Consider the following 25,200-nt stretch of genomic DNA (forward strand, 5'->3'; position numbering starts at 1 on the left):
GGACCAGAGCCGTTGTTGTTGTGCGCCTTCAAATCATTTCAGACTTATTGCGACCCTAAGATGACGCTATGACAAAGGTTTTTTGTCAAGATTTATTCAAAGGGGATTTGCCTTTGTCTTCCTCTGAGGTTGAGAGAGTGTGACTTGCCTAAAGTCACCCAATGCATTCAGAGCCATAGTTCAAGATTCAAACCAATATGCCACTTTTTCTGAATTCTGAATGTCTTCCCTTTCTGTTTCCTACCTACCTTTCCTTCTTGCTTTCCTTTCTCCCTCACTCCTTCCTTCTTTCCTGGGTGCAGCTGGGGTGGTGGGAGTGAAGCAAAGTGGCTCAGGTGACAGGGACAAGGGAAAGTGGCTACAGCAACAAGTTGGGGCAACAGGGACAAGGGGAAGAAGCAGGGGGTGAACAATCGGAGCAGCCAGGGTGAGGGAAAGCAGCTAGGGTGAGCAGTCAGAGTACAGGGATATGGGAAAGCACCTGGGGTGAGTGATTGGAGTGACGGGGCCAAGGGAAAGAGGCTGGGCCAAAGGGATGGGCGGCTGGGGCAGCAGCACTCAGCAGACCGCACAATGGCTTGTGCGGGCCTCATGCAGCCTATGTGCTGTATGTTGTGCAGGCTTGATGTAGAGGCTTCATTCTGTGAATTCAACACTAATTCATGTGAAGGAGCCAAATGTAATGTTTCAGCTATCATCTATAAAGTCCAAAAATGACTCGGAACCTAACTATCTGAAGGAGTACCTCCCTCAGTTTTGTCCTACTTATACGTTAACTTTTTCAAAGGAGACTTTTTAAAAAGCATTAATAGGAGAAGTACTTTGTGCATGTACTGCAAGATCTTTCTCCGTAGGGGCACTCAAATGTTGAAATGGTAACTGAGAACAAACATCATCGGTGCCAAACCTGTTTTCTTTCTAATGTCAAATTACAATAGTGCATTTGCCCAAGTATTTAAAATTTAAATTTAATTTAAAATTAAACATTTTTCCTCATAAGAGGGTAAGGATGTTTTGTTTTCACAGCTTGAAGGCAGGAGGGAGTTGCCTCTTAATTTGTAATTGTCAGATTTTTAAAAAATATTGGATCTTTTCTTTTAAAATGTTGTGTGAACGGCCCCATGATGACTTGCAGATGAAGGGTGGTTTATAGGTCAATTGATTAAATGCATACATAAATGCATAATAAATGTCAAACTTCAGAACAATGAATTAAATCTAGACATATCTGAAACATGTCCATTGAAATTGATGGGACCTTAGTAAGTCATGACTAACATGTCCCAATTGATTTCAGTGGGCCTACTCCAAGAATTATTAAATCTGGAACTAATCCATAATGATTTGCCTTGAGATTTTGATACAATTTGCAGTTCTGGGCTTTCCAAGGTGGTCCAATTGTAGTTATTTATTCAGTGCTCTTTTGAAATATAGTGTAATACTCTTTTGTTATTTTAACAGCTAACCTTGCTTAGAAAAGAAATTTTAAATAAAGGTGGACAGTGAATTATATTTATCCAAAAATGGTTTTAACCGTTCTCATCTCTGAGCATCACCTCCTAATAAAATCAGATGTTTAGGTTCTTCCTTTCTCCAAAATGACCAGGGAGTTGGGTTGTTGTGAGTCTTCTGGGCTGTATGGCAATGTTCCAGAAGCATTATCTCCTGACGTTTTGCCCACATCCATGGCAGGCATCCTCAGAGGTTGAGGGATCTGTTGAAAACTAAGTGAGGTTTATATATCTGTGGAATATCCAGAGTGGGGGAAAAGAACTCTTTTCTGCTTGAGGTACATGTGAATGTTGCAATTTGCCACCTTGATTAGCATTTTAATGATCCACAGTTTCAAAGCCTGGCTGGTAGCTGCCTGGGGGAATCCTTTGTTGAGAGGTGTTAGCTGGGCCTAATTGATTCTCGTCTGGAATTCCTCTGTTTTCAGAGTGTTGACCTACATTTACTGTTCTGATTTTAGAGTTTTTTAATACTCATAACCAGATTTTGTTCATTTTCATGGTTTCCTCCTTTCTGTTGAAACTGTCCACATGCTTTTGGATTTCAATGGCTTCTCAAGAATCAATTAGAGCCAACTAACACCTCCCAACAAAAGATTCCCCCAGGCAGCTACCAGCCAGGCCTTGAAACTGCGGGCCATTAGAATGCTAATCAAGGTAGCAAGTTGCAACATTCACATGTACCTCAAGCAGACAAGAGTTCTTTTCCCCCACCCTGGATATTCCACAGATATATAAATCTCACTTACTTAGTTTCCAATAGACCCCCTCAATCTCTGAGGATGCCTGCCATAGATGTGGGCAAAACATCAGTAGAGAATGCTTCTGGAACATGGCCATACTCACAACAACCCAGAGATTCCAGCCTTGAAAGCCTTCGACAACACATTGACCATGGAGTTCTCTTTTTCATGGAAATTCTATGTAACCACAGCTTTGCAATCCGCCATCCCCAGCATATCCCATCCCCATAAAACTGGTAGCTAGCTACACTGATTAAGTATTCTGGACTTGTATCTCCTGCCCAATAACTTTTTCTCATGCTTTGTATATAACTACATATCCTGCTAAGTCACCTTGAGACTCTTCCAAGCGATTTACAAATGTGGCCCTTTGTTATTAGGACACTGAAAGAGACTATCTTTCTCTCAAGTTTTGTCACACCCTCACACTGTGATGGCTTCACAGCCAAGTTCAATGGCCTCTGTTGTTATGCCCTGGAGGGTTATCTAATAAGTCGGATCCATCTACTATTAATGAAACAGACAGATATTTCAGTTCTTGCAGTCCTTATCTCTCTTTCCCAGCCACCAGCACACAATTAAGCACTGGGTATGCCAAAACTGCTTTTGAATTCATTCTGTAATAATTAGATGAGTGGCATTTCAAGCTTTATCTGCAACCTGGGGGAAGAGGCAGGAGGTAAACATACATGAAATTTCTTCTTCTCTTAGTTTTTCAACTCCTCCTGATCATTACCTCCCTCTCTCCTATTAGCATTTACAAATGTTTCTATTGTTACCTTTCACCAAGCAATCATTAGGGAACTGAAAACTCTTTATTGTTCAGCATTTTAGTGAAAATAAACAAATACAAGCTATCACTAATTTCCAAATGCTATTTACTTTAGGGCTTTATAATTTTTTTTTCTCTTTGTGATTTCCGCCCAGGCTGTCTCAGACAGTTTCTGTTCCATTGTAATTGTGAGAATGACAAATATTCCTGGGAGACTTTTCTGTGGTAGGCAGTTGGCAAACCTTTCTTAGAAGAATCTGGGCTTTTAGTTACAGATTAATGATTTATTAATGCTGTTTGTTTGGAACTGCCAATCACCGCAGACTCCCAGGGAAAAAAAAGAGTAAGCTGAAGATGGTGCCATGTGTGTCTGCCAAATCCAGGTCAAGGGAATTGACTGCTTAGGTGACATAAATTCTAAAGATGAGATGGACTTAGTGAAAAAAGTTTTATGTGCACAGTGGATTGTGTCCTCCTGTCCCCATATAGTAATCTACTGTGCATTCCTTTATTGGCTTACATCCACTGTTGCTATTGTAAATCATTAATAACACTTGCACTACCAGTTTTGCATGATTGAATCCATGGAGACAGAATCTGTAGATTATGTGTATAATGTTGGCAAAATTACAGTTTCCATGAAAGTGGTGGGATATTCTGGCATCTATAGAGCCAGCTAGTCACTTCTGCTGCCTATCCCTCAGCCAGTCAGTGACTACCTCAACTTTGATCAGCTTTAAAATGGTAGAAGCTCTAAGTTGTGGCAAGAAAGTGCATTTGAGGCAACCAAACATGTGTTGACCAGTGTAACAAGGCAAAACCTGCACATTCACATGGAATTAAAAAAAAAGATAGATCAACTTTAAAATGGTAGAAGCACAAAGTTGTGGCAAGGAAGCACAAAGTAAAGAGGCAGAAACATTGTTTTCTTCATACTGTACCCATTCCAGCCTCCCTCCCCCTCTTGCTCTCTCTCCCTCTCTCTCTTCATGAAACCAAACATACCAGGAATAAAAACCACAGAATATCAACTAACCCAAAGTGGACAAGAACAAAGTAGATAGCAATCTCCCAAAGAAGACAAGAGCAAAGCAGACAACAATCTCCAAAAGTGGACAAGAGCACAAGGCATGGGGCACAAGGCACAGAAGCTTCTCCCTTGAAGCCCTGTATTCTCACACTAGCACTCTTTCTTAACTCAAAACATGGCTCGTATGTCAAAGTGAAACCCAGGCTGAGCGATGGCTCATAACTCAAAATGTTCTTAAGTTGGGATGTTCTATTATTTATTTATTTACAGTATTTATATTCCGCCCTTCTCACCCCGAAGGGGACTCAAGGCGGATTACAGTGAACACATATATGGCAAACATTCAATGCCAACAGACAAACAACATATATAGACAGACACAGAGGCATTTAACATTTTTTTCCAGCTTCACGATTCCGGCCACAGGGGGAGCTGTTGCTTCACTGTCCACTAGTGGCTGTACTTCCTCATTCCTTTCCTCGTGTTTTTCTGGCAGTTTTATGATCTTGTAAATTAGTTAAATTAGCCTCCAGCATAAAGCGTACCTAAATTTCCCTAATTGACAGATGCAACTGTTTTTCGGGGCTGCATAGGTCAAAAGCAAGCTGGGCTATTTAATGGTTGGGGGCTTAACCCGACCCGGACTTCGAACTCAGTAGTGATTTATTGCAGCTGGTTATTAGCCAGCTGCGCCACAGCCTGGCCTTTGTCATTAGGAAAAAGTGCCTTTGTCATTAGGAAAAAGAGTGCCTTTGTGATTAGGAAAAAGGAAGCATCTCTCTTCCTTCTTCTTGGTTGTAAGGGCACATTGTTTTGATGTCAGATGATACACATCAACTCAGATAGAGCTCCATGTCCAGCTGAAAGCAGCAGCAATGGTGATACAGAGGAGGTAAGATCGGGCATATTCTTGGACTACCTGAACAAGATTCAGCATGAATGTGCCAGGACTGGGACTGTTCCTGGGCATTTTAGACCTCGCTAAACTGCCTTTTGTAACTTAAAAAAACCCCTTATATAAGTATTTGTTTATCAACAGATTGATTTCACGGGTCTACTTTAATTGAGACAAACAATTGGAACATAAATCCTCTATAGTTTTTAATGTATCACATGGCATAGTAGAGAAGTCAGGAAGATTTCCACAACTTTGCATATTTAAGTTATTCAGAAATAGTGTGAACATTACCTACTATAGCCTACTTTTCCAGAGAAAAGCAATACAAAAATCGATTAAATTAACTTAGCTTCTCAAAAGGGGAACATCCCATTTGCTAGAATTTGTTCTGACAGAAAGTTAGATGTCTTTTCCTCAAAATAATACATTTCATTTTCCCAACAGTAAAACAAAAACAAGAAGTAGCAGCAATTTCTCTCACATATCTAAAAATTAAAATTTAGACTTTAAAAAGAGCACATAAATAAGTGTATTTCTGATAATAAATTCATACCATGGTTTTCTTGATTTTTTGGAACATCTTTTTATTTCCCTCCAAAGTCACAGAGGAGAAATATCTGTATAGATGTATCTACACATATAGTCATCTCAGAAATAAAATCTGTGTGACTGATGACTTCGGCAAGGAAAATAAGATTCATTAAAGCAAGCTACAACTTGCCTTTGAATAGTGATTTGCAATTTGGGAGCAATTTCCTTTGAAATCATTAAAACTTTACAGCCAAAGTATTTTACTCTCCTTGAAAAACTGGCTTATTACCTCATCATCAGAGAGGGTTAAAAAAAGTAATTTTTTTGAAAGAGACTTGTTAATGGCTTAGGCAACGACATAAAAAACCCAGCATCTCTCTAGCTGTAATTGATAGCTGTAAAGTTGATGCAGCATACAATTAAAGTAAGATAAAAGTCTGGTTAAATCTGTTCAAGGTTTGCTATGCCAAATATCTCAGAAACTTTCAAAACTCCCAAAATAGAGAGATGGATTATTTCTTTTATCTGAAATAGGAAAAGAAGAAAGTACTTTCAGTGATTCAAATCATTAGACCATCTAAGCCGGGAGGTCACCTATGACTGGTAGTGCCTCTCTGAGGCTTTCTGGATTTATATATAAAATTTTGTTGCAGTTATTAGCTGTATTAAGGTAAGGCATAGTACTATGTGTGTAATATGTAATAAGTGTTATAAGGAAAGGATCTGTCAGGAGAAGCTATGAAACAATCATAGATAGAATCATAGAGCTGAAAGAGACCTCGTGGACCATCCAGTCCAACCCCCTGCCAAGAAGCATAAAAATTGCATTCAAAGCATTCCCAACAGATGACCATCCAGCCCTTGCTTAAAAACTTCAAAAGAAGGAGCCTTTGCCACACTCTGGGGCAGCAGTTCCACTGCTAAACAGCTCTCACAGTGAAGAAGTTCTTCCTAATGTTCAGGTGAAATCTCCTTTCCTGTAGTTTGAAGCCATTGTTCCATGTCCTAGTCTCCAGGGCAGCAGAAAACAGCCTTGCTGTCTCCTCCCTATGACTTCCCCTCACATATTTATATATGGCCATCAGCCTTCTCTTCTGCAGGCTTTCTCTGAAAGAATAAAATCCAGGATAGCAAACATAAATAAAATGAATAAAATAAATAGAAGTTAAAAATATAAAGCAAACTACCTGAAACATCAAACAACTTGGAAAACAATATACTATGATCCCCGTATTTGTGGCGATACTTCCTGAACGAATCATGGAAATAGGAAATTATGTATAATAGTGAATCCCACTGAAATGAATGACTTATTTTGGAAGTTACTATAGAGTTGACCTTGAGGGCCTAGAATGTTCCTAGAGAGGTATCCTCTCTAGGAATTTGCTAGGTCCTCCAACATGACTCTGTGAGAGAAACATACCATATAATTGCCTGGAAGACCTAGAAAAATCCTTAAGATGACATATTTTGTCAGATGCAGGTAGTGAAACCATGGATACTGAGGTTGTATTGTAATCTTTTTTTTAAAAAATCAACACCGACCTGAAATAAAATCCCCTTTTACAGTAAGTTCAATAAGAGAATATGGAATAGTAACATGACATGCGGAATGGCCTTGGATCGTGATTTTGGACTGCGTGATTTTAATAATTGGTTTTAATATTGATTTGTGTTAATTTTTTGGTTTTCATGCATTGTTTATTTTACTGTATGTATGTTTATGGCATCAAATTACTACTTATCTGTAAGACCGCTCTGAGTCCCATTTGGGGTGAGTAGGGTGAGATATAAATGTAGTGCATAAATAAATAAATAAATAAACCTACCTTTTCTCTTTTTTTTCTGTGCCACTCTGAATTTAAAATGCTCATTCATAGTACACATAGGTAGGTATCCTATTCATGCTAATACTGAGAATGAATTTTGATTGCTTTAGTAACATCTTATTTGCAATATATATATATATATATATATACACACACACACACACACACACACACACATATATATACACATACATATACACACACACACACACACACACACACACCACTGTATAGATATATATTTAGCAAGTGACAATAGGATATTTATTAGGATATCTTTACAATAGGATATTTATTAGCAATATTTATTTTTTTCTTTATGTAAATGTAAAGCACAATCTTTAGATAGCGGTCATCTTTTTATCAATTATGCAAGTTAGATATTGCTAAAGCAATTAAACAATTTGAGAGAGGGGAATTAACGTTTTGCTGCCAAATGCACTCCAGGGGCACAGGAAATCCTCAAATCATAGTGTGAATGACACCTCCCCCCCCCCAATGGCCCTATAGGGTTTGAACGACATTTCAGAACAGAGAATCGATTTCTTTTTCTGTGGAGTCGGCAGCAGATCCATTACTTGCTGCAAACCTCCAAGACCTGTTGGGGAACTAATGTGACCCCATGACTTTCCACAGTTGCTTATTTCTGCTATAGCTGTAGACTAACTGGAAATTACTATGGTTGGAAACAAAAGATTGTACCAGTCAATTACCCGTCTTTGACAGGAATGATCCAAATTAATCCCCTGTCCTCCCAGTTTTTCAGCTGAATTTAAAATGCCCAGTTTCACCTCCCCAGTGTTTTCTGTTGACCTCAGTATACTTCAGTTGCTGCAATTTGAGTTCGAAAAGTGGACGTAATTTTCAATTAATTCAATAGGGAGCTGCGGTGTCACAATGGGTTAAACCCATTGCTGAGACTTGAAGGTTGGGTTGCTGACCTGAAGGTTGCTGGTTCAAATCCATGAGATGGGATGAGCTTGTGGGGACATGAGAGAAGTCTCCCAGCAGGATAGTAACACATCCGGGTGTTCCCTGGGCAATGTCTCTGTAGACAACCAATTCTCTCACACCAGAAGTGACTTGCAGTATGTTCTCAAGTCACTTCTGACATGATAAAATGAATTTAATAGGGAGGATAAGAGATGAGGGGGTAGATTCTTGCCATGTCCAGTAGGCTCGGGCAGAAAACAAGTTGCTACAGCCTCTTCTCTTCTCGGTTGTTGTGTTTTTCAATTACTTTTATCATCTTGATCACATTCAGACATCACTTGGCCACACATGTTCCATTTTTTTTCATCTGTGAAATGCTGGAGAGCATGCTAACAATTGGATTTAGGCTTTACATATCTTTTAAAAATGCCATTCTTGGATGCTGCAGGTTCTGCTACGGGATTTGATGACACAGTATCAGCAGCATATCGTTTAAATGAGCAGTCTCACTCAGTGGCATACTGATTTAGCTTAGAGATTAAGCTGATTATTTTCATTGTATCAGTTTTTCATTGCATTTATGCGAAATGATTACACTGAGTCCCTGAACGGTAGCATGTTTGGCTGAAATCCCATGGCTTAGTCCCCAGAAGAGATTGAGCCTTCTTTCCAACAGACTGAAAGTGTCCATGTCAGTAGAGCCACTTATTAAATACTTTCGGTAGAAAGTGAAATCTATCAGGCAGTTCATGAGCCTTAATTGTGATAACACTTTATTGCTGCTTAGACGATTAAGTACTTAAATTAGCAGGTAACGGAATCTATATTCTTAATGGCAAGGAAGTGCTAATCATGACTTCACTAAATCTTTCAGCCCTGTTCCAACAATCTCATGGAGGAAAGTTAATGGCCCCAATCCAAGCAAAGCTCGCCTGCGGAAGTCCCAAGCTGTCCTCGAAATCCCGAATGTACAGCTAGAAGATGCCGGGACATACGAATGCAAGGCTGAAAATTCCCGGGGAAGAAATGTCTTCCGAGGACAGCTTCAAGTTTATAGTATGTTTTTGAAGTTTCTATCATGAAAGTGGTGACATTACTCAGTATTTGCTCCTGCATGCAAATGGATGTGATCCGACATAAGCTCACAGATATCTACTATATACAGTAGAGTCCCGCTTATCCGACTTCCGCTTATCCGACGTACCGTATTATCCGACGCAAGTCAGCTCAGTGGTTGCTCTAGCACAGCAGGCCTCTCCCATCGGAGCATCCAGCCTGCACTGCCGCGTCTCGCCCTTCCTGGCAAAATGCAGCGGGCTTCTCCACTCGTCGGGAAGGGCGGGAGGACCTCTGCATGTTGCTGATACTCAATCAGCTGCTCTGCTCGCTGGGGGGAGCGGGGGGGCCTTCTGCATGTTGCTGCTTAGAGAAACTTCTCTAAGCAGCAACACTTTCGGCTTCACCAGTCGCCAGGAGGAGTGGAAGGCTGTCTGCATGTTGCTGCCTAGCAACACGCAGTCACCTGCTCCACTCCCCGGGAGGCGCAGGGGGGGGGGATCTGCATGTTACTGCATAGAGAAACTTCTCTAAGCAGCAACACTTTCGGATTTTCCAGTCGCTGGGAGCGGAGGGCTCCCTGCATGTTACTGCATAGAGAAACTTCTCTAAACAGCAACACTTGGCTTCCCCAGTCGCTGGGAGGAGTGGAAGGCCATCTGCATGTTGTTGCCAAGCAACACGCAGCCAGCTACTCCACTCGCCAGGAGGAGGAGGGGGGCGGGGGGGGGCTCTGCATGTTACTGCATAGAGAAACTTCTCTAAGCAGCAACACTTAGTCGGCTGCTCCATTTGCCAGGCGCTGAACAGGAAATGGTGAGAGCCCTGAATGAGCTACAAAACATTCTTGCATTCATCTTATAGGAAGGGATGGCTGTTTTCACTCTAGTGTTCACATAATATTGCTTCTTTCCCTTTTAGAGAAATAATACCTGTCCTTTATTTTGGTTTATGGTCAGGCATTCATATCCTAAGCACTCAAGTACTCCAGGGCAGTGGGAAAGCAGATGAGATTAAAACGACAGTATGCTCACAAAGTAGGACTGAACCTGAAGAAAAACTGTTGAGTTAATGCTGCTTTATTTCTCCATATCTGACTCCTTAAACTTCCAGAGGCCCTATTTATTGAACTGCTTTTTCTGTGGATTTGTTATAAAACATGATGTTTTGGTGCTAAATTAATAAATACAGTAATTACTACATAACATTACCATGTATTGAACTGCTTTTTCTGAGGATTTGTTGTCTAACATGATGTTTTGGTGCTTAATTTGTAAAATCATAATGTAATTTGATGTTTAATAGGCTTTTATTTAACCCCTCCTTATTATCCAACATATTCGCTTATCCAACGTTCTGCCGGCCCGTTTACGTTGGATAAGTGAGACTCTACTGTATATTCATGAATAAGTTGACCTTGTGTATAAGTCAAGAGAGGGTTTAGAGGCCAAAAGTATGTATTTTGACATGACACATGGGCCATTCCTCATAGAGGAGAAAGCACCAAAACCATCTCCAGAGACCATCCACCTCTGGCCATTGCTACCATTTTCCAGCTGTTTATAAGGGCAAGAACCAGTACCATGGCAGAGAGTGTTTATTTTAGGTTCTCCTAGGTCAGTGCTTCTTTTAGGTTGTCCTGGGATGAAATAAGTTCTTGCTTTTCCCCACCCTACTAAGGGGAGGGGATGGTACATTTTGGTAAGATTTAAGGTACAGTGTTCACATTAACCTATGGATAAGTTGACCCAGGTCTTTGGAGGGTTTTTTTTTTTTACCAGGAATTCTAGATTTATATCTGAGTATATGGGATAGTTTTGGAATATGCACAAGCTGAAAATCCAATGCAATTTCCCTTCATAGAATTTATAGCACAACTAGTAGTATACCAGATTATTTGAACCTGTTCGTGTTTTGAGATCTTCTCATAAATACTTTTGGTGAGAAGATGAGAGAGGTCATTCTCATTGGTTTCTCCCAAACTCTATGACTTCCTTTCCAGAAAGGCTGGTCTTACATCCCCATTGCTATTTTTCCACACCAAAGTAAAGATCTTTATATCCTAGCAAGCCTTTAAAAACTGATTTTTTTAAAAGGTGAAATTGGCTTTATTTATTTATTTACAGTATTTATATTCCGCCCTTCTCACCCCGAAGGGGACTCAGGGCAGATCACATTATACACACACAGGGCAAACATTCAATGCCCATATACATAGAACCGAGACAGAGACAGAGACGCAGAGGCAATTTAACCTTCTCCTGAGGGGATGTTCGATTCTGGCTACAGGGGGGAGCAGCTGCTTCATAATCCACTCTGACCGCACTTCCTCATTCCAATGTGTAAATTAGTTAAATTTGCCTCCCCACTTTTTTATAAGTGGTACCTTATCTCTTACTTGATAGATGCAACTATCTTTCGGGTTGCTAGGTCAACAACGAGCAGGCGCTATTTTTTTATTTTTAATGAATGGGTGCTTACCCCACCACGGGCTGGCCTCGAACTCATGACCTCCTGGTCAGAGTGATTTATTGCAGTAGGATGCTTTACCAGCCTGCGCCACAGCCCGGCCCCTTTAGGCTTTTATTTATTAGATTTGTGTGTGTGTGTGTGTGTGTGTGTTCATATATGCATAAGGTTGCTTTAGTTTTTGATAATTTGATAACTTGAAGTTTAATAAGTAAAGTTCATTTAACAGTTTAAACTTTCACAAGCTGTGAATTTTCTAACTACGCCTTAACTGTTGTAAGCCACGTTGAGTTCCCAATTGGGGAAATGGTGGAAATACTAAGAGCCAGCACATTGGGGGTTGTTTTAGGTTTAACATTGTAATCCTTTGCTTAGCTGCATCTCATGTTGAACACAGTGGGATTAGATCAGAGGTGAGAATTCTGTAGCCCTTCACATGTGTTTGGACTACTACTCCCAGAAGCCCTATACAGTATAGCTAATGGTGAAGAAGGCTAGGAATCACCACCTAACAACACAGAGAAGAATTCCCACCCCTGGACAAGATAAAGAGACAATTAGGTATTTTTTCTGTACTGTGTTTCAGCTCCAAAAGTAGCTTCTTAGGCTTTGTACAACAACACCCTTGGTAATAACAGTAGCAGCAACAATAATGTGATTTAAAGTAATAATCAGAGCACAAAGAAAACAACTAAAGAAGACCAGGACAGTATTCAGCAGTGTCACTAAAGTTGGTGTCATCTTGTTGGGTAATGCTTGGTGTCATCCCGATGAACCTCCTTCCCTACCAGATCAGACCACAATATTATAGCTAAAATACCAGAAAATTTGACAACTATTTTTTAAAAATACAATAGCAATAGTGCACATATGCAGAGAAAACTATATGATTTGAAGTCTCACTGTAATGGGTTAATAATTATGGCTCTGACCAGTGCACATGCATATTAGAAGGTTTAAAAAGCAAATTAGCATAGAGCTTTAGTCGCACATATTATAGACAATCATTTGGTATCACTCCCTTTGAGAATGTCACTTGGTGCTGTTCTCACACACACCGGTACCCCACTGGTGACTAGAGTGATATTAAATTAATGGCCTGAGAAAACAAATGGCTTAATGTCCATTTTAACAAATGAAAAAGATTTGGAGGCTGTCCCACAATCAAGTTTTTGCCACTGAAGGCTCAATCCCACATTCTCATGGGTTGTAACATATAGCATGGCTTTGGAAGAAGACTAACTTTGATAGACATGAGGGCAATTGAATTCTGGGTAAAATTATCTTTCTCTCTCTCTCTCTCTCTCTCTTTCTGCATGTGCTTTAGGATAGAATTGGAAATAATATTCATTAATATTAATTTCCATGTGACAAAACAGATTTCACTACAGCTGGGAAACTGTGGGATATATTTGTACTATTCTAAAGAATTTTATTACTCTAAAAATAGATAAAATCTTTGTGAGTATTAGTAGAATTAATGATTATAAAACCCACTTAATCTAACAGGTCATCTTGGAAGTCAAAAGCCTTGGATAAAAATGCCTTTGCTTACTAAAGAAAATCTGATATGAAACTAACCTTTTTTCTCCATTGGAGAGAAAAAGAGAAGCCAACAAAAAGTATTCCTCTCATGTGAGAGAAGCCTAAGCGATGTTGCTCTGATGTTAGTGAAACAAAAAGAAGGATCGCTCCTGAAAACCATAAAAACCATGGGGAAAACTCAACCTTTCAGATTATCTTTGTCTTCACAAACCTAATGTAGGATCAGTGATAAATAACTGAACAGTACTGTGGGCCACTTTTTGAGTATCTCTGTATGCATTGCAGAGATTATGATTGCAATCTTGGTTAACAGATTAACATGGACACTATAGATTCTACTTGCTGTAGCTTCACTGATTTGTAACAACCAACTTTTACAACCAGCTTCAGAGTGGGTTAAGGATTTGGCCTGTCATTCAGGAGAATGCTCTGATTTGCATTCATCCCAAGGTACTAGCATTTTCTGCCTGTCTTCATCATGCTCAGTTTGTCAGTTCAATTTGATCCAGTTCACTGTAGATGCTTTCGGGAATGTCCAAAATGCATTGAGGTGGTTTGGCTGCTCTCATGCAGTCACATCCTACCTAATTCTGACAACCAACTATACCGTGATTTCCTGATACATTCTGCAAGCAATCACGACATCTTTCTCCGATGCTTGACTTGATATCTAGTCTTGTGAGTGACATAAATTGTGTCGGGTTAGATTTTGCTAGGCTTATGCTGCCCTCCTGCTTTTTGATTTTGAGGCCTGTGGGGTTTCCCCCCCACCCATGCCATTTTAATCACCTGTGATGCATACCCTCCTATTGTCCCAATTTGACAGGGACAATCCCAATCAATCTTTTCCTTTCTCACTTTTCAGCTGTCTTTAAAATATCCCAGTTTCTTTATCCACTGCTGACTCAATTGCTGCAGTTTGCAGAAATAGTTGCACTAGTTTAGTGAAAGGAGAGGAAACAGTGGAGTCTTGTTCTTCTCAGTAAGATCAATATAGTCGTATAATATAATATATTGTATGTATATATACTTGTAAACCGCCCTGAGTCCTCTTCGGGGTGAGAAGGGCGGGATATAGAATTTGCGGCACTTTATCAGTTACCTCGTGTTTACAATATTTATATGGTGCACCTTACCCAGTCTACTTTTACAGCCTCTTCGTTTTAATCCATATTTTTATTAGTTCTTGTCATTTGTTTTTATTGGCTAATGTTTAAATGTTTATAATTGTGCATGTCTTTTGTCTATTGTTGTGTTTTATATTGCTATTGTTTTTATTCGGGCTTGGCCCCATGTAAGCCGCCCTGAGTCCCCTTTGGGGAGATAGAGGCGGGTGTGATGACCCATGGGCCTTGTAGTCCTGCTCATGACATTGTGATGCCTGATGAAGAAGAAAACTTGGGTTTTTTACCTTCCCAGTCAGAACTGGATTCTTCCCAGACAGATTCTTCCCAGCCAGATCTGGGAACCTTGCACCTGCAAGAGGGTTATGTTCCAGAAGTATGTCAAACAAACACTGGGGCTACATCTCCTGTGTTTTCTCGCCATGAGTTTTGTAAACAACAGAGAGGTTTGGAAGCGGCCTCGCGCAGGAGTGCTAGAATAATTGCTAAGAATTTAGCCAATTAAGCCTGCTTTCCATGAGAATCTTTAAGGAGTCAAACATCTGGTCTCAGAGATTAGCTTTCGTTTCTGGTTCCCAGAGAACTGCTCTCGGCGGGAAAGTTAGACTCTATATAGGTGTTTTACCCGCGGAGTAACTTTGCGGAGTCAATTCGTCAGCCTCCGGAGCGAGTTGTGTCTGAACAGCGCGCTCCGCTTCAAGCCTCGTTCCTGCTCAAGCCTTGTCCTTGTTTCCAGCCTTCGCTCCTGTTTCCCAGCCTTTGTTTACCTACGGACCTTGCCTTGTTTCCCAGGACTAAACCTTGCCTTGTTTCACGGATTTTACCAAGTTATTCCACGGACCTTGTTCTTGTTCCTCGTTACCTTGTTCCACGATTCAAGCCTTGTTTCAAGTATCAAGTTATTTCCTAGCCTTGCTCAAGTTCATGGACTAAAGGACCTTGTCATCTCCCCTCACTTTGCCTGGCAAAGTGAGTGTTTCGGTTATTGGATTACAACTTTGGACCTTAATATTTCATATTGGACATTGTTTCTTTGGACTAATTTTGACCTTTCCTGAAAGGTCTGCTTCTGGACTAACTTTTACATTTGCTTTTATTAACTTTATATATTTCCTTAATAAAGATATTAGATAGAATTTGGCCTCTGCGTATGGTTATTGGTGCTCTGTAGCCTGGGTCGTGACAGTTTGACTCCGCCACCCATAAGCACCAATTAACCAAGGCCAGAATGTCTACCGGAACCGTGCCGGGTGGGCAGCCGCTTACCTACACCATCGACAAGGATGAGGTGGACCGAATCCGTGATAAGCTCAATGCACAGGATGGGGAAATAAAGGGTTTGAAGGAACGCGGAATCCGTCTTCCGGCCATGGCGTTGCCAACCAAGTTTACTGGAGAAGCTTCTAAGGTTCATGTTTTCCGTCGCCAATGCCAAGCTTATCTAGAGGCCCGTGCTGCCGAGTTTCCCCAAGAAGACATCAAGGTGGCGTGGGTTTACAGTCTCCTAGACGGGCCAGCGGCCAACTGGGCGACGGCACTGTTCGACCAAGCCTCTCCACACCTAAGATCAGCACAACGCTTCTTGGACCACCTTAAGGAGACTTGGGGAATCGAGGACAATTTGGAGGCAGCCGGTCACAAACTCCGCCGCCTCTTCCAAGGAGACAGACCCATGTCTCAGTACATAGCCGAGTTCCGAGTGCTGGCCCACAACACCGGCTGGAACGATGTTGCCCTCAGAGGACAATTTCGGGAGGGTCTCAACATTGAAATGCTGGAGGAAATCTCCAAGGTGGATCCTCCCCAAACGCTTGAAGCACTCATCGATCAATGTTTACGGGCTGAAGTCATGATTGCCAACAGGAAACAGTGGGTACGAGGCCAGAGCGGTAGAGCTGGGGCAAAACCCCCCGCTCCCGCCAGCGTTCAGCCGCGTCCAGTGTGGAGACCCCCACCACCATTCCCATACCCCAGAGGGAGCGAGGAGGTGCCGATGCAGTTGGGCAATGTGCGTCCCAGATTAGATGCCACCGAGAAGGCCCGCCGCCAACGCCTAAATCTCTGTTGGTATTGCGGAAATGGGGGCCACTTCGCCAGAGAGTGCCCAGCCAAAGGGAAGCCCGCCGCCCGTCTTGCGGCGGCGTCCTCCACGGAGACGAAGGCGTCTGAGGCGGCTGGCACACAGCCGGCGGGGGAAGCCAACGACCGGGCGTAGAGAGGCTCGCCAACCCGGTCAAGAAACCCATTCAAGAGCCGCCAACCGGGGTCCTGTTCCTTCTAGTGGTCACCTTATGGTCAGCAAAAAAGGGACCCGTCATGATCCACGCCATGATAGACTCAGGAGCTACCAACAATTTCATTGATAGAGAGTATGCCGACTCTCTGGGATTACAATATCATGACTTCAAGAATGCCCGTGTGGTGCAAGCCATCGATGGCCGTCCTCTCAAGACGGGCCCCGTAAGCCAGTGGTCGGAACCCACCAGGATGTGGATAAGGGAACATGTGGAAGAGATTTCCTTCTTTGTTACTGAGGTTCCCCATTTCCCTGTGATTTTGGGGATTCCATGGCTGACACTTCACGACCCAAGCATCTCCTGGTCCAACAGAGAACTGCAGTTTGCTTCAAAGTACTGCCAAAACCATTGCCTCGTAGCCAAGGTCTGCCATGCCACAGACACCGAGCCCATTATCACCTTGCCAAAGAAGTACTCCGAGTATTGGGATGTATTCAATGAAAAAGAAGCCGAAAAATTACCCCCACATAGGCCTTATGACTGTGCCATTGACTTGGTGGAGGGGGCCCCGATCCCGCGAGGGCATCTCTACTCCCTGACTGAACCAGAGCAAGAAGCTCTCAGGGAATTCATAGAGACAAACCTTCGCAAGGGATTCATCAGCCCCTCTCAATCCCCAGCCGCCTCCCCAGTGATGTTTGTGAAGAAGAAGTCAGGGGAATTACGCTTGGTGGTGGACTACAGAGCATTGAACAATATCACTAAGCGGAACAGCTATCCTCTGCCCTTAATCTCGGATCTACTAGACCGACTTCGAGGAGCCAAGGTCTACACCAAGCTGGACCTACGGGGGGCTTATAATCTAGTTCGCATCAGAGAAGGGGACGAGTGGAAGACCGCCTTCCAGACTAAATTCGGATTATTCGAGTCCCGAGTTATGAATTATGGATTATGCGGAGCTCCCGCAACGTTCCAGCATTTTGTCAATGACATTTTTCAGGACTATCTAGATCGGTTCTTGATCATCTACCTGGACGATTTTTTGGTGTTTTCTAGATCACAATCAGAACATGAGAACCACGTTAAAATGGTGTTACAACGATTGCGGGATCATGGACTTTATGCCAAGCTGGAAAAATGCGCTTTTGATCTACAAGAGGTAGATTTCCTGGGGTACCGCATCTCGCCTCTAGGGCTCTCCATGGACCCGGCAAAAGTTTCAGCAGTATTGGAATGGCGGGCGCCAACCAACAAGAAAGAGGTGCAGCGATTCTTGGGGTTCGCGAACTATTACCGCAAGTTCATTCCAGATTTTGCCCGCTGGTCTGACCCAATCACCAGCTGCATCCGTGGGAAACAGCCCTTCCGCTGGACTGATCAAGCAGAGAAAGGGTTCCAGCAACTAAAGAAATTATTCACATCCCAGCCAATCCTTCAGCATCCAGATCCTGAAACCCTTTTTGTGGTGCAAGCGGACGCCTCTGATGTGGCAATTGGGGCTGTGCTCCTACAACCGGTGGGAGATCACCTTCATCCTTGTGCCTATTATTCTCGTCAACTTACCGCACCAGAGAGGAACTATACCATTTGGGAAAAAGAACTATTAGCCATAAAGGCAGCTTTTGAAACTTGGAGACATTGGCTAGAAGGGGCCAAATTTCCCATTGAAGTCCACACTGATCATCGGAATCTAGAACATCTAAGAACTGCCCGCAAGCTAAATCAGAGGCAGCAACGTTGGGCTTTATTCTTTGAACGTTTCAACTTCCAGATTCATTATGTGACCCCAGCCCAAACCAAGCAAGCAGACGCCCTGTCACGTAAACCGGAATACGCTGCAGGACGCAAGGAGACCTTTGAATCCCAACTACTACAACCCGAGAACTTTGCCACGCTCACAGTGGGGAACACCAAATCCACTCCCATTGATTCAACTCCTTCTACTCCAGGACCCATCTGTGCTCAAGAAATCAGGGCTAGTCAGCAAGCAGATGCCTGGGCGCAGGACCAACTTCGTCAAGGTCTGCATTTTCCCTTTTCGCTTAAAGATGGACTGCTTTGCTATAGAAATCATGTTTATATCCCACCCGGACCGGGCAGGGAAAAAGCACTTCGTCTGTGTCATGACTGCAAACCAGCAGGGCATTTCGGACTATTTAAAACCATGCATTTGATCCTAAGAGATTTCTGGTGGCCCAAGATCCGCAAAGATGTGGAAAAATATGTCAACACCTGCCCAGTATGCCAGCGCTCCAAGATAAGAAGGGAGAAGCCCTCAGGCCTTCTACACCCCCTTCCTACCCCATCTCGCCCATGGGAAATAATTTCTGCGGATTTTATCACTGACTTACCACCTTCCTGTGGATTCACCACGATCCTAGTGGTGGTGGACCTTTTCACCAAGTTAGCCCATTTCATTCCCTGTGAAGGCCTTCCCACGGCCCAAGAGACTGCAGATTTATTCCTCCAACATGTTTTCAGACTACATGGATTGCCCAAGAGTTTGGTCACAGACCGTGGATCCCAATTCACCTCTCGTTTCTGGAAGGCACTACAAAAACTATTGGGCATAGACTCTCGTTTATCTTCAGCTCATCATCCCCAAACGGATGGGCAAACGGAGCGCACCAATGCCACTTTGGAACAGTACCTTCGCTGTTATGTAAACTACCAACAGGACAATTGGGCTTCTCTGTTACCACTGTCGGAGTTTGCCTACAACAATGGAGTCCAGGCTTCTACAAAAGAAACGCCGTTCTTTGCAAACTACGGCTTCCATCCACGTTTCTTTCCCCCTGTCATTGAAACTTCAGAAGTTCCCGCAGCAGAAGATTGGCTGCAGGAACTCACAGCGGTGCAACAACTTTTGCTCCAGCAACTGGAACAAGCCAAGGAGGACTATAAACGTCACGCGGACAAACATCGCCAGCCGGGCCCCGAAATCAAGGTAGGAGATCGGGTTTTTCTGTCCACTCACTTTTTGCCCTCCCATCGCCCTTGCCGGAAGTTAGATGCCCGTTTCATTGGTCCCTATCCAGTGGTGGCGCAATTAAACCCCGTGACTTTCAAACTCCAACTTCCGCGTTCAATGCGCATTCACCCAGTGTTTCACCGCTCCCTGCTCCTTCCGGCGGATGGTGTGCGGTCAGATGTAGACCGGCCGGCCCCCGTCCCTATTTTGGTGGATGGGGAGGACGAGTTCGAGGTTCAGGACATTTTGGATTCTCGCTTTCACCGCCGCCGCCTGCAATATCTCATTGACTGGGTGGGTTTTGGCCCTGAGGAACGCTCTTGGGAAGACGCCTCCACAGTCCATGCTCCTGATCTAACCCGTCGCTTTCATCAGACCTATCCCGCCAAGCCACGACCTCGCGCCTCGGGGAGAGAGTCCCAGTTTGGGAGGGGGCTTGAGGAGGGGGATAGTGTGATGACCCATGGGCCTTGTAGTCCTGCTCATGACATTGTGATGCCTGATGAAGAAGAAAACTTGGGTTTTTTACCTTCCCAGTCAGAACTGGATTCTTCCCAGACAGATTCTTCCCAGCCAGATCTGGGAACCTTGCACCTGCAAGAGGGTTATGTTCCAGAAGTATGTCAAACAAACACTGGGGCTACATCTCCTGTGTTTTCTCGCCATGAGTTTTGTAAACAACAGAGAGGTTTGGAAGCGGCCTCGCGCAGGAGTGCTAGAATAATTGCTAAGAATTTAGCCAATTAAGCCTGCTTTCCATGAGAATCTTTAAGGAGTCAAACATCTGGTCTCAGAGATTAGCTTTCGTTTCTGGTTCCCAGAGAACTGCTCTCGGCGGGAAAGTTAGACTCTATATAGGTGTTTTACCCGCGGAGTAACTTTGCGGAGTCAATTCGTCAGCCTCCGGAGCGAGTTGTGTCTGAACAGCGCGCTCCGCTTCAAGCCTCGTTCCTGCTCAAGCCTTGTCCTTGTTTCCAGCCTTCGCTCCTGTTTCCCAGCCTTTGTTTACCTACGGACCTTGCCTTGTTTCCCAGGACTAAACCTTGCCTTGTTTCACGGATTTTACCAAGTTATTCCACGGACCTTGTTCTTGTTCCTCGTTACCTTGTTCCACGATTCAAGCCTTGTTTCAAGTATCAAGTTATTTCCTAGCCTTGCTCAAGTTCATGGACTAAAGGACCTTGTCATCTCCCCTCACTTTGCCTGGCAAAGTGAGTGTTTCGGTTATTGGATTACAACTTTGGACCTTAATATTTCATATTGGACATTGTTTCTTTGGACTAATTTTGACCTTTCCTGAAAGGTCTGCTTCTGGACTAACTTTTACATTTGCTTTTATTAACTTTATATATTTCCTTAATAAAGATATTAGATAGAATTTGGCCTCTGCGTATGGTTATTGGTGCTCTGTAGCCTGGGTCGTGACAGCGGGGTATAAAAATAAAGTTGTTGTTATTATTATTATTATTATTATTATTATTATTATTATTATTATCAGGCAAAAGCAAACTGCTGCAGCATCTTGCAGCTTGGGTGTTCCTCTTTGGGGGGTGGGTGCCCACTCTGTTTTTCAGGCTCCTGGAGGCCGAAAAACTGAGATGACCATGTGGCTTGGGCCCAGTGATCGTGTGACGTGGTCCCTGGGCCCACACCTGGTAAGACCTGGATCTTACCTAACATCTGGGTCTTCCCAGGTGTTCAATTAATTTGGAACAAAGCAGAGAAACTCTGCTTTGTTCAAAATTAATTCAGTTTTACCGGAGCCTTCATTTGGACACCTCCAGTAAAATCAACACAAGTCTTTGTTTTAAGGCCTGTCTGGATGAACCCTTTGGTTATCTAGCAATCTGATGCATTACTGATGTGTTCCTGAACACTCAGACCTCAACCTGCTGCATTGAATGGCTTTTGGTTCCCATCTACAGGCTCCTAGTTTACAGCCTAAATACCTCCTTGATTTATATTCTTTGTAACCAACATTCCAGGCAGAACTGCTATTCCTTTCTTGCAGCTTCTCAAAACTCTGATTGGTGGCTGATGAAATACCAAATGGATTATAAGATTTATTTTAAAGTGCAGTCCACCACAAGGCTTTTATTAAAGTGCTTTATTGATTTTGTTCTGTTCAAAATAGATCCTTCACTGTGCTAACTCTCAGTTACTAACCAACCCTGCCATAAGTATTAGTCTGCATCTCTTGATGTCAAGGCCATTGACTCCTTATACACCACAATGTTGTACAGTACAGATTTAAAAGCTTTCCTCTTCAGTGCTTTGGATTAATGTGTTAAGCCTTATTAATTTGAGAAGGTTTACCTTTTTGCTTGGGAATTGGCATCTATTGAATAGTTATTAAGGTCTCCAGCTCAGTGCATCAGCTGTTATTGCTAAAACCTTGTATTAGTTTAAAGAATGGTATTTGGACCTAGGTTGATAAGCCTCCAGAGCCAGAAACTCTTCAGATAATGGGAAGCAGTAGAAACTGGAGGCTTCCATGCCAGTGGAGCCATGAATTTTCTCCAAGTCTCAGTCTATAAAGAACAATACTAAGGTGTTGGATCCAACCTTTAAAATAAAGCACAATTCTACAAATATTTACTATTAATAGAAAAAAATGGTTGAAAAACATCTTTCCAGTGCTGATTAGAAAAATCTCAAATTAGTGAAAATCTTTGCCATTGGGACTTATAATGTGCAAAATTCACTTGTGGTTTGCACAGAAACTACATGACATTTTCTGCATAGAAAATAGAATTTCAGTATAGAAATGTTAATTCCTATACATACAATGTTGTTTTTTGTGCATAAAAATGTTGTAATTATAAATTTCTTCTGTCTACATTTTTTGAGTTTTTAAACTTTATTGAATAAAAAAGCATGTTTAACAGAAAATATGTTAACATTTGGATTAAGAGATATTTTTCATATAAATATTGTCATTCTCTTTATAAAGCAAAACAAAACTACAGTAAATTATAGTTTCTACTTGGACGTATTGTGACCCATTGGATATAGCTGTGTAAATTCCAAAGGGATTAATGCTATGATGAAAGATGGAAAATTATAAGAAATTTTATATAAATTTCCAGGGTACAGGGCTATGTTTCATTACAATTAGAGCATCTGAATTGGTTAGTACAGATGACTTGCCCAAGGCATTTTGTGAGTTAAATTATTTTGTCACATGGATCAAAATATCCAAAAAGTATCCCTCACCCTTTCAACCAGAGCTGACAATAAGATAATCTAAAAATAACAATAACAAACAATAATCCAATCACTTCCTTTCACTTCATGGTAGGGCCATCCCTTGGTGATCCTTCATGTATGGTCACATAGTCAGATATAAGGGAAGAAAATTAAATAAATGAACAAGAAGTAGGATACTGACCTGGAAGGACCCACAGTTCTTTTTCAAAAAATAGAACACTTGTTTTTAATGTTTATGACAGATGAATTCAGGGTGTTCTCTGCAGCTGAGAGGAATCACAGAGAAGGACTCTACACATTTTAAAACATTTGGCCATTTTAAAGTGTTTTTTTTTATTTTCAACAGTATTTGCTTGTACCCATGAACTGTTACAATGAAAGGTAAAGATTTCCATGCCACAATTATTCTCTTTCCTTGCTGTTGGCAGCATACCCACATTGGACAGAAAGATTGAATGATACCCAGTTAGACAGTGGGGATCAGCTTCGATGGGAATGTAAAGCTATTGGAAAGCCAAGGCCTACCTATCGCTGGCTAAAAAATGGAGTCCCTCTCTGGCCAGAGGTAAGTGAACTATAGTTTTATTTTGCTTACAGGTCACATTTCATTTACTTGTGCTGAACAAAAATTCAAAGAACGTAGGAATCTTTTGGAGCAAACATCTAAACTAGAGCCAACATGTAGTCTGTTTCAGTGAAGACTTCTGTCACAGCAGCACAGAGTGAAATGCACATAGTGCTGCATACTGATATAAAGCATAACCTGTATTTTCTATGAACTTGTTAGTTAAGTATATTTAACTATAGAGAACAAGCATGGTGTAGTGGTTTGAGTGTTGGAGACCAGGGTTTGAATCCCCAGTCAGCCATGAAAACCCACTGGGTGATCTTGAGCAAGTCTCACTCTCAGAGGAAGGAAAAAACAAAGCCTGTCCGAGCAAACTTTGAATAGAAACCCTTGTGATAGGTTCGCCTTAGTGTCACTATAAATTGGAAACATTTTGAAGTATACTTAATTTAGTAACTTCTCCTGGAATGGCTCTCCTAAACCTGATGGAAACTTCATTCTCTCATGCTGTGATCATGGCATAGTGTCACAATCATGATGTAGAAAATATCATGACTATGAAACAGTTACCAAGGCGTAAATCAGGCTAAGCCTTTCATGTTCATGATCTCTACTCAGTTCTGATTTTGGCATTATACCATTATCATAACTCTTTCACCAACCTACTTTATTGGGCATTAGCTGCATGGAAAGAAAGAAGTCTATCCTGCCAGGATTTTGAGTACCTAAAAGATTATCTTTGAGGAAGTCAGGACAGGAGAGGTTACATTAAGTATACTTAATTTGTTTTGTGTCAGGAGCGACTTAAGAAACTGCAAGTTGCTTCTGGTGTGAGAGAATTGGTCGTTTGCAAGGATGTTGCCCAGGCGATGCCTGGATGTTTTTGATGTTTTTACCATCATGTGGTAAACTAATGAAGTTTACTTAATTATACTTGTATACTTAATGAAGTCGCTGATACAGAATACAGGCCTATATTTAATATTTTTCTTGTCCACATCAAGACACTTCCTTAGGGTAAAAAATTGACAACCACATTGAGATACTTTCCCCATGATTAATAGGAAAAGTGTCAGTGTTCTCCTTTTTATTTTCATTGTTTTTGTCCTCCCAAAAGCCTTATCATATTTATTTTAAAAATATTTTGCAAAAAATCATTTCCCACAAAATATAAATACTGTCATACAAAATGTTTTTGGCAGAAAATACATTGTTTTGTACAAAACGGAATATTTATTTTTAACAGAAATTATTTATGTGTAGAATAAGTATTAAAATGAGGAAAAGTCACTCAAGAAAAACACTGTTGAAATTTTTAATTTTTCATGAGGGAATGTGACAAGTGAAGACTTGTATCTCTATGCTCAAACAAAATTCAGATTTCTCTACTGAGGTAAACTAACTTTCCTGTGACAAATAAAAACCAGCCAGCTCAATAAAATATTCACAACCTACTTAATAAGAATATTTTATTCTGATTTCTGTTAGCAGCATGGAGAGGAGTCTATACAGAACACTGAGAACCTCTGACAGCCAGCAAAACATTCTGGCTTGTAATATTTCAACAGGTAAAAACCAGATGTGCTCATTTGCACACTTTCAAACATCTTCAAAATAATGAGACATAGAATGTAACATTTTTAAAAATAAGGACTAGGATTCTGACGTCATGGCTGATATTTCTTCCCAATGGAGTTTCTTGGTGTGGACAAGAACATTCACATGTAACAAGGACTCTGCAATAGTGGCAGCTGACAACTAAAAGGAGTGAGT

General features: G+C 41.8%; 1 protein-coding gene across 6 annotated transcripts in view; it reads left to right on the forward strand.

The window, feature by feature from the left end:
- cntn5 (contactin 5) overlaps positions 1 to 25,200 on the forward strand; it is an 870,111-nt gene that overhangs the window by 669,381 nt on the left and 175,530 nt on the right. For all 6 annotated transcript variants that reach the window (XM_062977117.1, XM_062977120.1, XM_062977119.1 and 3 more), the window contains 2 exons: positions 9,122 to 9,303; positions 23,288 to 23,424. In XM_062977117.1, the coding sequence (XP_062833187.1) occupies positions 9,122 to 9,303; positions 23,288 to 23,424 (319 nt within the window). The remainder of the gene's footprint in view (positions 1 to 9,121; positions 9,304 to 23,287; positions 23,425 to 25,200) is intronic.

Source organism: Anolis carolinensis, chromosome 3 (genome assembly GCF_035594765.1).
Source record: "Anolis carolinensis isolate JA03-04 chromosome 3, rAnoCar3.1.pri, whole genome shotgun sequence".
NCBI classification, from domain to species: domain Eukaryota; kingdom Metazoa; phylum Chordata; class Lepidosauria; order Squamata; family Dactyloidae; genus Anolis; species Anolis carolinensis.